At 41.2% G+C, this 15717-nt stretch overlaps 3 protein-coding genes across 3 annotated transcripts; 2 read left to right on the forward strand and 1 right to left on the reverse strand.

Annotated features, from left to right (window-relative positions):
* Positions 1-708: 708 nt before the first annotated feature.
* Positions 709-2102, reverse strand: LOC110843583 (isopenicillin N synthase). The gene is made up of 4 exons (XM_022089550.2): positions 1697-2102; positions 1250-1616; positions 1063-1181; positions 709-998 (listed from the first exon to the last, which is right to left on the reverse strand). Exons 1-4 carry the CDS (start codon positions 2006-2008, stop codon positions 795-797), a joined length of 1002 nt encoding a protein of 333 aa, XP_021945242.1. The 5' UTR covers positions 2009-2102; the 3' UTR covers positions 709-794.
* Positions 2103-3632: 1530 nt separating this feature from the next.
* On the forward strand, positions 3633-15451 carry LOC110843573 (N-(5-amino-5-carboxypentanoyl)-L-cysteinyl-D-valine synthase-like). The gene is made up of 3 exons (XM_035847743.1): positions 3633-3829; positions 3988-5207; positions 5288-15451. The coding sequence occupies exons 2-3, from the start codon at positions 4034-4036 to the stop codon at positions 14206-14208; spliced, it is 10095 nt and encodes a 3364-aa protein (XP_035703636.1). The 5' UTR covers positions 3633-3829; positions 3988-4033; the 3' UTR covers positions 14209-15451.
* LOC110843574 (N-(5-amino-5-carboxypentanoyl)-L-cysteinyl-D-valine synthase) lies at positions 14335-15264 on the forward strand. The gene has a single exon (XM_022089540.1). It carries the CDS (start codon positions 14335-14337, stop codon positions 15262-15264), a length of 930 nt encoding a protein of 309 aa, XP_021945232.1.
* Positions 15452-15717: the final 266 nt, after the last annotated feature.

A 15717-nucleotide genomic window follows, 5' to 3' on the forward strand; every position in this document is an offset into this window, starting at 1 on the left:
GAATTCGACGAAATCCAATATCGCGAAATGACAAAGGAAGCGGAGGTTTTTTGTTTAATTTGTATGCAGCTGCCTGACTGCAACTTATTGACTCATCAATATGCAATTCAGTGAAAACACCTTATGATTCACGACATGCAGATTTACTTAGAATAAGTTAATGGCTATAATGCAAAAACGACGACGGTTTATTCACATGGAGATCTTTAAAAATAAATTTAATGCATAAATATTAAGTTTACCCAGAGTTTCATAATATTATGATTGCCTTAAAAAAATGTGGGCCATTTTATTTCAAGTTCAAGTACGAACGAGGAGGTAAATATGTTTATGTTTTTTATCCGTGTCATAAATTTGCATACTATTCATTACCTAGGTATTAGCAGATGTGTTATTATATGAAGTATGATAATGTATGCAGCAGTCGACTAATGTATTAATTCCATTCACAAATTTATTTTTAGTGGATATTTTTCGCACTCTGAATTTTTACAATGTTTTACGTAAAATGGGTTTGAAATTAAGTTGACCATTTGCAATGGCCAATTGGATTCTCGTATTTTGGAAATAATTCCCAATACTGGAAATAATTCTTAGAAGCTCCATAGCGTCACATTTCGAATTATTGAACGTTTTTTGTACGTGTCACAGATTTACCATTTTACATGTGTTATGCAGTATGATAACGTAGTAGTCGACTAATTTTAATTAATTAAATTCATCCACAAATTTATTTTTATTAGATATTTTTGTCCATGCATTTTTACAGTGTTTTGCGTAATATGGGTTTGAAATTAAGTTTGACCATTTGTAATGACCAGTTGGACTCTCGCATTTTGGAAATAATTCCCGTAAGTTATCGCTGGAGGAGCTTCTGCAGCATTGGCATCATGTTTCGAATGATTGAACGGCTCAATTTTGCTTTCATATCCCAACATGACGAAAAATGGGAGCGACAATCTCTCCGCGTTGACAAATTTCACGCGATGAATTGGAGCCTAGGAAAACGTCATAATTATGATGAAAATTGAAGCGTTTAATTGATTTTCTAGACTATTTCACCTTGTAGTAATTATTCGTAATGTGGGCCATGTATCCTCCACAGTTGACCAAAAAACAATCGTCCGACGACGGAATGTCACAATAACCCTCAGGCATGCTTACTTGCAAATTTGCCACGTCTAGAGAATCAATAGAAAACTATTATCCAAATGCACATTACCGATGATAACCAATTAAGGAAAATTACATGGCTGATACAGCACCGTGAGGAGGGAAGCATCCTGATGACTCTCAAAGCTAACTTTCGTCCCATCCGCGGCCGTCTTGACGGGAGGGTAGTCCTCCAAATACGGGTAGCGAATAAGTCGCACTGACGACAATGTGTCCTCCTTCTTGAAGTAAGAGTCAAAGAAATCCTCCTCCTTTTCAAGAGCAAGGGCAAATCCGCGAAGGAGTTTTGCCGACATGTCGAACATCTTGAAGTAAAAATCCTCATTGAATTCTCTGAATCCAGGATGCTTTTTCTCATCCGGCCAAACGTTGACTTCGTGGAGGGGTGTGTTGCTATTTTTGATCATGGGATGCTCACTGGAGAAGGTCGGGTTTAAGTAGCACTGAGGGGAAAATTGAGACACGTGGTTAATTTTTAGTGTCATCTTTGTCATATCATTCTTAATAAAATTATGTAACTTACATAAGATTCAACCGCTTTTTTCCCCTTGATCGGGAGATAATACCCGTTCCTGTGCTGTTTCGAATTTTTCTCGTTGTACGCAACGATCGCCAAGTCAAACTTTTCTTGATCGGTCATCGATTGATGGAACTTTTTCGTCGTCTCGACCAACTTGTCGAGAACGGTGATGCCGTGGTTTGAAATTAAGAAGAATCCAGAGCCGCGACATGCTTGGTCAATTTCGCCGGCGACTTTTAACTTTGCATTCTTATCGTCCCCAAAAAGTGGGGAAATGTCGATGGTCGGCACAAGTGGGTTGGATGCAGATGGCATTTTTGCGAAAATGTAGGGTGTAAATATGTAATGTAGCAAGGCTGAGAGCAAACTGGACCGTGTCAACAGAGCGAGACTGGAATAAATTATTGCTGTAGCTTCAATTAAGACAGTATTTATAGCCAAATGCAGTTAAAAAATGGTGAGTGGTATATAGTGGTGGCAGAGTCGTTAATGGGGTTTGGGTGCATTTAATGGTCGACTTAATTAGTAATGTGTTGACCATTAATTCTATAAAACATTAAGTCGTGATTGATGGGTTAGGTTAGGTTTTCAGTTAATTCAAGCCATGCATAATTCCTTAAATCTGTTTTTATGCACGTAGCTTTCGCTTTATTCTAATGAGATGCTGTCCCTAAGACATAATTATGGCAGAATTACACTGTAAATATGTTTTTGCAAATAGATTTGATGCTTGGAACTTATAATTCACTGAATTTGTGTATTGTGCAGGGCACAAAAAACAGTTCTAAGAACCAAACCAATCTGCGAAATCAATTCGAATTAATTAAATCAGTTCGCAAATATTTTTTTGCAAGATGAAGGGAAATCCGGGATATCATTGTTATTAAAAAAGGATGGTAGTAAATAAATTTACTATAAAAAATCAAGTTATTTCCAAAATTGCACATGATTAAATTTGAGTAAATATGCATGTATAATTAAAAACTTGCATGTGTTCATCATTATCAAAAAATGCATCTAAATTGCAGACGTTAAAAAATGAGATATTGCATCCAATCAATTTCGATTCTATGGGCAAGTGCATTAAGATTTAGCATTGAACTTGTGGTGCTGACGTGCTGCTCAGCAAGTAAATAGTCGGTAATGTTCTTTCAGTGAATTACTTTGCATGGATAAATGATGACCCATTTAATAACCTTGTTGATGACAACATCAACAACTGTCAGAACATGTACGTGCTGAATTTTTATACTCAATAACAGACATGTCCTACTGCCACATGCTAATTCACTTGTGATTACCAGAAATGCACTTGCTAACCCGTAATGCCAGCCGCCGCACGTCGCAAATAAATCCAAACTGCATTTCTTGGATCTTAATTTCAATTAATTTGCGACGATAATCTTGTTTTTCATATATGTATTGCCCAACAATATTATTTTCATTTTCACTTCACAGAATCCATTTTCACATAATTTATTCCAATTTTTATTACGAGTTGTCAATCCGTTCCATGAATTTTTATTACAAAATGTACATCCTTCTTCTTACAATTCCATGAATCCAATCCAGCTGCTGTTTTTCCACCCAGGCCAATTTGATTGCATTACATGTTTTTGTTGTCAAATGTATCGCTAATAAAAAATTGTACTTGTGTACGTGCTTCATGAAATTACTTAATTATACGGACTGCACTTTCCTGAAGTAATTATTCATGCGGCTTAATTGAATACTTGGAATATCGTAAACATGGCCAAGCGAGGCAGGATGTATTTTTACTATTTTTTACCATGCAAAGTAAAAGTAGGGAGATAACTGCATTCTAATTCCATGAAAACAAGATCACTCGTATATGTTCTAAAATCACAGTTTTAGACCAATCTACCCGCACCTACCTTTAGGTTACTTAAACTGCGAACAAATTTCATCTGATGTTCATTCGACTTGAACTAATTGCTAAGAAACGTTTCTAACCAGCTTGACTCATACATAAGTACCCACGCCAGTTTTGGTACACTATAAAAAAACTTATTTACTGTAACATTTAAGAAATTGTTATCCTTTGCTGACTGACTTACAACTAGTGAAGTCCTACTAAAAAAATACCATTAAGCACAATACATACACGAGAAAAAGGTAATTCACATAATTTACGTTAATTTTCCAGATTCGAGTATTTCAAATTTTTTCTGTCGAAAGCTTGGAGCAATAAAATTCAAAAAAAAAATTAATCCCTGATATCCGTTCAAAACTCTTTACAGTATTTCGAATAATTGTCATCTTTCCCCCGACAGATAATTTCACCAACGGACCTGGAACTAAATAATTTACGGTATCAAGATGAACTACTGGACAACACGACTTGGTCAATACACCGAACGCTGCGACTTCAATGGCCTGCCTAAAAACGGGATAAAAAGTGGACACCTGCCTCACCACCTCAGCGTAAGGAAGGTAACGATACCGGACCAATTTCGACTACTAAACTCGTCTCCCATTCCCTGCACTGCAAACCTGGTTGAGCTTGCATGGCACAAAGTCCTCAGCATTTACGGAACTGGAAACTACACCGTCGTCCTGACTGGAATACCTGGCCACGAACAGGACAATCATTTTGTCCCAATTGTCATGGATCATCATCACATCAACGACAAACCAATAATTGAAACCTTACAAGAAATTGTGACCCAGACCAGCAACAATAGTCTAACAATGGATCAAGTTCTGGAGATGAATGTCACTTTATTCGATGGCTTATTGCTTCTCGATGAAAAAATGGACACTTTAGCATCCGAAATTCTTGCCAAATTCCCAATCAGCATCATCCTACTTCATGACTCGGTCAGAATTTCGTACTCTCAAGAATTGTTTACAGAAGACGTCATCGACGGAATGCTGGACGTACTGACCACAATTTTGGAACAATTTGTCCAAGACATTAACCAACCACTCGGAAATGTTAACGTTCTTCCAGAAATCCAACGAGTCCAAATCTCCTCTTGGAACGGAGGTAGCCAAGACTTTCCCAAAGATAAGCGACTTCATCACCTCTTTGAACAAGCCGCAGCCCAGACGCCGGACAAAATTGCCGTGATAAACCCGAAAGGAAACGTACACCTGACTTATCGACAACTGAACGAGAAATCTAACCAACTCGCCCATTACTTAAAATTCAACGTTGGCGTTCAGCCGGAACAATTAATTGCTCTCTTTCTCGATAAATCTGAATCACTGGTCATTACGGTTTTGGCAATTTGGAAATCTGGAGCGGCATATACTCCGATTGATCCTACGTATCCAGACGCTAGGGTAAAATTCACCTTTGACGATACCAAAGACAAGTTGGCCATTACCAATGGGCGTCATTACGATCGGCTCCGAACAATTTGTAGTGACGAAGAAATTTTCAAGATTGAAACTCTCCTAGAAAAAACAGAGGCGGATTCTGTTCCTGTCGCCAATTTAGAATTGGGATTGACCAGCAGTCAGCTTGCCTATGTGACGTACACTTCAGGTAACTAATACTGGTTTAATTTTCATACTTTAGTCAGGCGTCAGAACATTACAAAAAGTACAATATTGTCCTTAATTCAGGCACCACCGGGGAACCGAAAGGAGTTTACAAAGAACACAAAGGCGTCGTCAACAGCATAACCGACTTATCCATCAAATACTCCATGCACAACAAGCCAGAAGTCGTTTGTCTCTTCTCCGCCTACGTTTTTGAACCCTTCGTTCGTCAAAGTTTAATCGCTCTCATCAACTCCCACCAACTCGTGATTGTGGATGACGAGGAAAAACTTGATCTCGACAGATTTCCAGAATTTCTTCAAAAATATGGAATAACTTATCTCAACGGGACGGCTTCTGTACTCCAAGAGTACAACTTGACGAACTGCACCTCCCTCTCAAAACTTATCTTAATCGGGGAAGAATTTACAGAATCCCGATGCAAAAAATTGAGACAAAACTACAACGGAAGGATCATAAATGAATACGGATTCACCGAGTCCGCATTGGTCACAGCGATGAAGATATTCGACCCTGACACTCCTCGAGTTGACAGAACGATAGGAAAACCTCTGCGAAATGTGAAATGTTACATTTTAGACAAGGACTTGAAACAACTTCCTCTCCAAACTATTGGAGAATTGCACATCGGTGGGATGGGGATTTCGAGAGGTTATCTCAACCGACCTCACCTAACCGACGACAAATTTATTCCAAACCCGTACCAAACCAGGGAGGAAAAGGATGCAGGATTCAACAGTAAAATGTACAAGACTGGAGACTTGGCCAGGTGGACGGCCAACGGAGAAGTGGAATACATTGGGAGAAACGATTTTCAAATCAAACTCCGTGGAGTTAGGATCGAGCCGGCGGAAATCGAGTCCATCGTGATGAAATATGAGGGCCTAAAGAAATGCACGATTGTCGTGAAGAGTACCAAGTCGGAAGAAGAGTCGACCGCATCGTCAAAACATCTCGTCGGTTATTTCGTCGTGGGTGACGGAATAGACATTTCAGAACACGAACTTATCATGCATTTGGAGAAAAACCTGCCGAGATACATGATCCCGGCGAGAATGGTGCAAGTCAAAGATATTCCGGTCACGATTAACGGGAAGATTGACTTCCGCTCCTTGCCAAATGTTGTTGATTTGGGAGGTGACCAAGCAAAGTTGGATTACACCCCTCCCATAAATGAGATGGAGTCGAAACTTTGTCAAATTTGGGGGGAAACCTTGAACCTTAAGAAAACAAGGGTTGGAATTACAGACGACTTTTTCCGCCTGGGAGGACACAGCATTACCTGCATCCAGCTAATTGCCAAGATTCGACAACAGTTAAAAATTCACATAACGTTAGAACAGATATTCAAGCTGAGAACGATACAAAAATTGGCTGACAGTTTGCTTGAGGATGAAAATCACAACGACCTGCTTGCTCCAAATGACTCCATTTCTGCAAAAGATGACGATACCATCATCCCCGCAAATCATTCCTCCTTGTTGGCCAATAGTCTGCAGCAGGGGCTAATGTACCACCACATGAAGCAGCTCGATACCCCCGATGACGCCTACATCATGCAGTCCCTCTACAAATACGAGACTCCTCTGGACATCCTGCACTACAAAAAATCATGGAAAGCTGCCCAGCAAAAGTATGTCTCCCTCCGACTAAATTTCCGCGTTGAGAAAGAAATTTACCAAGTCGTCAACCACGAACAAGAGTTGAGTTGGAACTATAAAAGTTTGAAAGACTTACAACCAGAAGAGCAAGAATTGAAAATTTCACAGGCGCAGAAAGCCGACCGGGAGAAAGGTTACCGCCTCGAATCCGAGTCCCTATTTCGTATCCATCTCTTCGAATTGAAGCAAAACAGTTTCATCCTTCTCTTCAGCTGTCACCACGTAATTATTGACGGGTGGAGTTTCCCCATTCTTTTCTCCTTTGTGCATGAACAATACCTCAATTTGTTGCACGGCAGTGGCGTTGCGATTCCCAGTGCAAGAAGCGACTCGATTGACGAGGCCTATCTTCAGGCACAATTCTATCTTCAATCCCACCGCAAAGATAACCTGTCCCACTGGACCAAGCAAGTCGAGAAGATTGAGAACCGGTCCAATCTCTCCGTCCTTCTGAGGGACGAAGTACGCTATCAAACTCAACTGAATGACTACGACCGAGTGCAAGACCAGAGACAAGAAACAGTAGAATTTGGACCTGAGTTGGTTTCCAAGTTGAAGACAATTAGTGGAATAACGCTGCACTCCATTTTGCAATTCGTGTGGCACAAAGTCCTCCATGTTTACGGGTCAGGGCGACAAACCATCGTGGGGACGACGGTATCCGGGCGAAATTTACCGATTGACGGGATTGAACGATCCGTCGGCCTGTACATAAATACTCTCCCGTTAATCGTGGATCACGCCGAGCAGAACGGTCTTTGTGTGCTGGATGCGTTGGAATTAATTCAGGGAAAGGTGATCGAGATGAATAGCAGGAGCAATATTGAGCTGGGGAGTTTGCACAATAATACTGGGCTAAAACATGGTCTATTCGATACACTCTTCGTTTTGGAGAATTATCCAAATCTGGACAATTCTAGAGTGGAGTTTCAAAGGAAGGAGTTGGGGTTTAAGTTTCTCTCGGAAGTGGAGAAATTAGACTATCCGCTGGCAGTAATTGTTCGTGAAGTGTTGGAAACAAAAGAAGGAGGAGGTGGAGGAGGAGGGTTAAAATTTACTCTTTGCTACGCTGGAGAGCTCTTTGACTTGGAAATAGTCCAAGATTTACTCGCCCTCGTGACCCAACTGCTTTGGCAAATTGTGGACAGTCCGGAGTCAAAACTTGTGACAAAATTAAACTGTCTTCTCCCCAAACACGAATCCTTGCTGGACGGATGGAACAATTGTACCAGGCAACAATTTCCACGTGAAAGCACTTTACACAAAATTTTCGAACAAGTCGCTCACAAGTTTCCGGATAAGGTTGCCGTCACGTATGAAAATGTGAGCCTCACTTACGCCCAATTAAACAAGAGGGCCAATCAGTTAGCAAATTACTTGAAAAACTTAACCACCATCCGACCCAATGATAAGGTTGCTCTCATCTTAAACAAAAATGAACTCATGATCTTAAGCGTTTTTGGAGTATGGAAATCTGGCGCTGCATACGTTCCAGTGGACCCAAGTTATCCGGATGAGAGGATCCAATTCATTTTAAAAGATACACAAGCCAAGATTATCATCACTAACTCAACGAGCGCGTCAAGAGTACAAACTCTGTCGTGCTCAGATCAGTGTGTAATCCAAATTGAAGAAGTATCTCAGCAAAGATTGCATAATTTGGACTCTGAAAATCCCACCGCGGTTTCCACTTGTACAGATCTTGCCTACATAATTTACACCTCAGGAACGACCGGAAATCCGAAGGGGGTCATGATTGAGCACAGAGGAGTCGTCAACCTACAAAATTCACTCGCTCAAATATTCTCTCTTCAAGATAACCACGACGAAGTCATCCTATCCTTTTCCAACTACGTTTTCGATCACTTTGTCGAGCAAATGGTTGACGCTTTACTCAACGGACAAACCCTCGTGGTCCTCAACGACGAAATGCGTTGCGACAAGGACCGACTTTATGAGTATATGAGGGCCAACAAGGTCACCTATCTGTCCGGCACGCCTTCCGTCCTCTCTCTCTACGAGTACAGGGATTTGCCCCATCTCAAAAGAATTGACGCGGTCGGGGAAGATTTTAGTGAACCGTTGTTCAACAAAATTCGAAGCACTTTTTCCGGACTGATAATTAACGGCTATGGTCCAACCGAGGTGTCGATTACGAGTCACAAAAGACTTTATCCCGACCCAAGTGAGCGACGGCTGAATAAAAGCATTGGTCACCCCGTGGGAAACACGACGTGTTACATTCTCGACGAAAATATGCAACGCCTCCCTTCCGGAGCGATTGGAGATTTGTATCTCGGTGGGGTCGGCGTGGGAAGAGGATATCTGAATCGGGACGACTTGACGGATAAGGCATTCGTCAGAAATCCATTTGCTGATGGGGACGAGGACAATGCAAGATTGTACAAAACTGGAGACTTGTGTCGTTTCCTATCCAACGGGGAAGTCGACTACATGGGAAGGAACGATTTTCAAGTAAAAGTCCATGGGTTACGGATAGAACTTTGTGAAATCGAGGCAGCCATGTTATCATATCCTCCCGGGTCAAGGATTACGCAATGCGTTGTGATTTCCCGTAATCAAAATATCATCGGGTACTACGTGTCCCCTAAGGAGAACTTGGAAGAGGTTGACATTAGGAAATACCTGCAAACGAAGCTGCCAGGCTACATGGTTCCCAAGAGGTTAGTTCCCATTGACAAGATTCCTGTCAACATTAGTGGAAAAGTTGACACGAAGCAATTGTCGCAACCCGTGATGATGGAGAGACTTGGTTTTTCCCCTCCACAAAATGAACTTGAAACAAAACTGTGCACAATTTGGGGAGAGATTTTACAACTCCCAGAAGATCAGATTGGAATTACTGACGACTTCTTCGGTCTGGGTGGAGATTCTTTGTTAGCGATAAGCTTGTCGTTTACCATGACGAAATCGTTTGGAAAGTCGATCCAAGTCACGCACATTTTTGAGCACAGGACAATCCAAGGTTTAGGAAAATTCATTGAAAGCAAGATGAAGCCAGATGCCCCAATTTCAACGATATCTCAACCATCCGAGGTCACATTTGAGCTTTCCTTAGCACAGAAACGATTACTGTTTATAAACGAGATGGAAAATGGAACTTCTGCATTCAACGTCCCGTTCTATTTCGAACTGTCAAAAACGGTGAACTTGGGAATTCTGCAAGAATCCATCAGATCGGTTATCAAGAGACATGAAATCCTACGAACTCTGATTCTCACAGGAAGTAATAAAGCGCAGGTTATTATCAGAGAGGAAGATGTCACTGAGCGTCTCTTTTCCGTTGATACGATTCGCGTCGAAAATCATGCCCAATTAAGTCAAGGGTTGACCAAGGCGTCGCAATATATTTTCTCTTTGGATAAAGAACTTCCCCTCAAAGTGACGATTTACGAGATTGAAGACACACCAACGACCATAATGTGTCTCGTTTTCCACCACATTTGCTTCGACGGGTGGTCCTGGGGAGTGTTTCAACGGGATTTGAAGTCGCTTTATGCCAACAATGTGAATACCACATTATTATCAAAACCCAACATGCTTCCCCCGCTTACCTCTCACTACAAAGAATTTGCATCATGGGAAAATAATTTCCTGACTGGACAAAGACTCCAAATGTTGTCAAACTATTGGAAAAACAAGCTAGATTCGGCTCAGACACTAAATTTCCTCCCAGATTTCCAGCGACCATCAAAGTTTTCCTACGAGGGAAAAGAACTACGTTTCCACATCTCACTCGAGACCACGAGGGGGCTGAAGGAGCTGTCTAAAATGCTAAAAACAAGCATGTTTAGCGTTCTCATCAGCGCATACAGCTTGACATTGAGCTACTACACGAACCAGAAAGATATTCTCATCGGATATCCAGTATCGAACAGAAATCTCCCCGAATTTGAAAATGTTATCGGATTCTTTGTCAACCTGCTCCCCTTGAGAAGCAGAATCAATCCGGAAGAAAGTCTTGCCCAGTATATTCGCACCGTGGGCGAGGAGATCATCCAATCTCAAGCACATCAAGACATGCTGTTTGACAAATTAGTCAGTGACAATACGAAAGAAATTGACTTATCACGCCACCCCTTAGTTCAAGTAATTTTCAGCTTCAATCCAACAAAAACGATGGCGAAACATTCACTTTTTACTGATCAAGATCCACTGAAATTGAACCCTTACGAGCCAAATATTTCTGCAACAACGGCAAAATATGATTTGTCCACCACTATGACGGAGGTTGAAGAATCCGGCATCGAGGGAACTGCTACATTCGCCACGAAACTATTTCGCGACGCCACAATAGAAAATTTCTTGAAAACTTATGCCCACGTTCTTGAGCAGTTTTCAAACATGGTGGTGAAAGCCGGAGTCAAAATTTCTGATGTAAATCCAGTCGGAAAATTAGAAACAGCATCATTACTGACCAGAAATACTAAACCATCGCAAGATGATAACACACCAAGCTCAATTTTTGATGAAATTGCAACCAAATTTGGTTACAAAACAGCTTTAGTTTCTTTAGAGAACGGAGAAACTACGTATAGCGAACTCAGCTCTAAAGCAAACCAACTCGCTTATTATCTGCTTTCTAAATTTGACCCCAAACCCGACGACATCATCGCACTTTTCTTGGATAAGAGCGAGCCCATGATAAGCTCAATTCTCGCCGTGTGGAAAACAGGAGCTGCGTATGTTCCCATCGACCCAGAATTCCCCTCGGAGAGGATCAGCTTCATTTTAAAAGATACAAAAGCAAAGATTTTACTGACCAGTGAGAAATACGGTGCCGTACTGAGGAAAAGTATCACTTCAAATGGAAACTTGGCAATTGTGGAGATTGACTCTGCCTCAACTTCCCATCTTTTAAATCTCCATCCAACAATTAACTTTAAATCGGAGCATGCCCAGATAAATAGTAACCTGTCCTACATAATTTACACTTCAGGAACTACTGGAAATCCAAAAGGGGTCATGATTGAGCAGAAAAGTGTAGCAGATTTGAGATCAAGTTTGACAAGGTATTACTTTTCTCCCGAAGCGGAGAAGGTAGATGACGAAGGAATTCTATTTTTGTCCAACTACGTGTTTGATTTCTCCATTGAGCAATTGCTCCTCGGATTATTTTCTCCGACCGGAAATAAACTGATACTTCCGCCCAAAAGCGTTCAATTTGATGACCATGATTTCTACGAGTTTCTTAACTCGAACGGGTTAGCATACTTGAGCGGAACACCCACCGTTCTACATCAGCTTGACTTATCTCGACTGATCCACCTACGAAATGTGACAGTGGCTGGGGAAACGTTTGGAAGAGGGCACTTTGACAAAATCCGGTCCCAATTCCAGGGAAGACTTGTAAATGCGTATGGAACGACTGAAACGTGCGTTTATAATGTCGTCTGTCGTTACGAAAAGGGAGACAACACCTTCAAAAACAGTTTGGGGGACGTATTGCCAAACGTGATGAAATTTGTGTTGAACGAAAATCAGCAACTACTCCCATTCGGAGCTATTGGTGAACTGTACTTGTCTGGGATTGGATTATCGAGAGGTTATCTCAACCAGGAAAACTTGACCAAATGCAACTTCATCCCTAACCCATTCCACGACGGGGCAGATGATAATTACAACGCCAAGCTTTACAAGACGGGAGACTTGGTACGCTACTTGCCCTCCGGAGAGTTAGAGTATTTGGGAAGAAATGACTCGCAAATAAAAATTCGTGGCTTGCGAGTTGAAATTGGCGAGATCGAAGCTGCGATTTCGAGATATTCGGGAATACTTCATTGTGCCGTGGCTCCAAAATATGACCCAGAAAACAACGCCCAAATCAAATCTCTCGTGGGTTACTTCATCTCAACGAAGGAAATTAGCGAAGACAAAATTATCGCCTATTTGGAGACCAAACTGCCAAGTTACATGATACCAAGTAGATTAATACGAGTTGAAGGACGATCCTCTCTTCCCATCACAATCAATGGCAAGTTGGACACAAAGTTGCTGCAATCATTACAAGATTCACATAATAAGAAAGAAAATGTCTTGCACACTGAACCACAAAATGACCTGGAAGTCCAACTGTGTCAAATATGGGCATCCGTTCTTGGCCTAAAGCAAGTCGAGGTGGGCATTGACGACAACTTTTTTCACCTCGGGGGCGACAGCATCTCATCGCTGCGAGTAGTTAGTAAAAGTAGGAGTGAGTTAGGCAATCACAGCAATAAAATTACTGTCCAGGATATCTTCCTTCTCAAAACGATACGACGAATTTCTGAGAAAATGGCGTCAACTGCTCCACTAAATCAAACCATTGTTAGAGCAGAGCAGGGCCACATCATTGGAGAAGTCCCCCTGCTCCCAATTCAACAATGGTTTTTTGCAAAGGCCTTGACCCGACCTGAATACTGGAACCAAACCATCTTTATCAAAACCCCACCATTAAATTTGGACAGAGTTACGGAAACTGTACGAATTCTGGTTAATCATCATGATGCTTTTCGACTCAGATTCAGCAAGAAGACTGAAAATTCTCCGATTGTGCAATTTTATCAGGACGATCCATCCCAATCTGTACACGTTCAAACTCTCGATGTCAAAAATTTAAGCGAAAGTCAAGTCAAAGCTAAACTATCCCAGTGGCAGTCTAACTTTGACTTGGAGAATGGTCCGCTGTCCTGTCTCGCCTATTTGACCGGGTATGACGATGGGTCGACCAGAATCTGGTGGGCGATTCACCACCTCATCGTGGACTCAGTTAGTTGGAGGATACTTCGGAACGACTTCCAAACCGTGTATCTCACCGGTCACAATGCGAACCTCGGAATGAAGGGGAGCAGTTATAGAGACTTTTCTACCTCCCTGAACAAGTATGCATGTTCCGAACAAGAAGCACTATTTTGGAACAAGATCATCGATAAAGTCCCAAAATACAATGAGCTACTCGCACCAAACAATAATAACAATGAGGTCAAACTGGATTTCAGTCTCACGCCGGAACAGACAAAGCTTCTCATGAGAGACTCTTGTCAAACGTATTCCTCACAATTGATCGACTTGCTACTGACCGCATTGGGATACGGACTCAAAGAAGTATCAGGCTCTCAAATTAATTACGTAACCCTTGAAGGGCACGGCAGAGAGGAAAGATTGGAGGCTCAAAATTATGAGAAGCTTCTTCAACTCGACAAAACTATGGGATGGTTCACCTCCATGTACCCCATCGAAATTAGGACTTGTTCTCATTTGGAGGACAGTATTTCAGCCGTGAAAAGCCACTTGAAGGAAATACCAAACAAAGGGATCGGATAAGGCGCAACGTTCGGATACCACGAACCATTGGCATCAGTGAGCTTCAACTATCTTGGCCAGTTCGAAGAAAGCGACAATAACGAAGAAAGTGCTTTCTGGGGACTGACCGACCTTTCGTCGACAAGCATGGAACTCACTATAGACTCATCTTCCAGCAACAAAAATTCCAGTGCAATCGACATCACGGGAATATGCTCTCGAGGCGTCTTATCATTTAAGATTGGGAGTTATTTAAGTGAAAAAACTACTCGCAGATTCATAACCAACTTTAAGGGGATGTTGGAAAATATAATCAATTTCCACAAGAACTCAACATCTTCAACCCGCCAATTACCCATCGGAGTTGAGCCATATTTTCAATTTTGTTCCGTAATCGTAGACGGAACAAGTTCCTCAATCCCCACGCTGTTTGTCCTTCCTCCCGGTGAAGGTGGGGCTGAGAGCTATTTTGGCAACATTGCTCAAAACTTGGGAGGATTTAATCTCATAATTTTCAACAATTTTTATCTCGCCATGAACAAACCGGACACCTGTAGCTTCGAACAATTGGCGAAAATGTACTTAAAATATATTAGAGAATTGCAACCTCACGGGCCGTATCATTTCCTGGGGTGGAGTTTCGGTGGACTCTTATCCCTAGAAATTTCAAAGCAATTGACAAACTCTGGAGAAAAAATTGGTACGTTGACCATGATAGATTCCTACTTCAACGTGATAAAAGCGTGTCACGATATTGGCCTCCCCAAGGAAAAATATGTAATTGACAGAATTAATTACGCCTACACGCCGGGAGAAAGTTGTCTGAAAAACTTTGTTGAAAATTCTAACAAAATTGCATTATTTAAAGCCACGCGTATAAATGAGAAATACGATTCAGACCCTCAATTCCTTCTTTACGAATACTATCGGAATTCAAAGTATAATAATCTGGACACCCTGATTGATCCTGGAAGTTGGAATCTGCTCTATTTGGATAGCGAATCTCATAATTCTTGGGTCCATAACAAGAGTCAAGTTGACAAGATTTGTGACTTTCTTGTATCCAATATTATGTGATTATGTAATTATTTAAGAACGAAATCATTATTCTCTTCGCAATATATAAAACCTAATTGTAGCACTTCGTTTGATTTTTATATATGCGATTATTAGTTGTAATAAAATAGTGAATGTGACATAATGATGCAAAATTCAATAACTTAATAAACACAAATTTGTAATGCGACGTCAGAATGAGCTAAATGCATAGTCGACATAAAAACCATTCACAATGTTTATCACTAATTTCCTCGCATACACACAAAACACGAAAAAAGTGGTTATGATCATATTTTGCTCATTCACTTGCCAAACATAGTCTTCTTTTTGCCTCACCTAAGAAAAAGGGATCAACTTTATCAGGAGATGTGTTCTTCCTTCTGGGCCGCAATTTTCCATGGAAGTAAATTTTCGCGTCTCCTAAATATTCGTAAAATGTCTCATAAATAATATACAAGTTGCTTACATGTA

Source organism: Folsomia candida, unplaced genomic scaffold (assembly GCF_002217175.1).
Source record: "Folsomia candida strain VU population unplaced genomic scaffold, ASM221717v1 Fcan01_Sc002, whole genome shotgun sequence".
NCBI lineage: Eukaryota > Metazoa > Arthropoda > Collembola > Entomobryomorpha > Isotomidae > Folsomia > Folsomia candida.

Coding starts and splice junctions, on each gene's coding strand:
- LOC110843574 (XM_022089540.1), top strand. CDS start 14,335: ATGGAACTCACTATAGACTCATCTTCCAGCAACAAAAATTCCAGTGCA.
- LOC110843573 (XM_035847743.1), top strand. CDS start 4,034: ATGAACTACTGGACAACACGACTTGGTCAATACACCGAACGCTGCGAC. Junction 5,208..5,287: donor CTATGTGACGTACACTTCAG/GTAACTAATACT, acceptor TCCTTAATTCAG/GCACCACCGGGGAACCGAAA.
- LOC110843583 (XM_022089550.2), bottom strand. CDS start 2,008: ATGCCATCTGCATCCAACCCACTTGTGCCGACCATCGACATTTCCCCA. Junction 1,182..1,249: donor CACGGTGCTGTATCAGCCAT/GTAATTTTCCTT, acceptor TTGATTCTCTAG/ACGTGGCAAATTTGCAAGTA. Junction 999..1,062: donor TTACGAATAATTACTACAAG/GTGAAATAGTCT, acceptor ACGTTTTCCTAG/GCTCCAATTCATCGCGTGAA.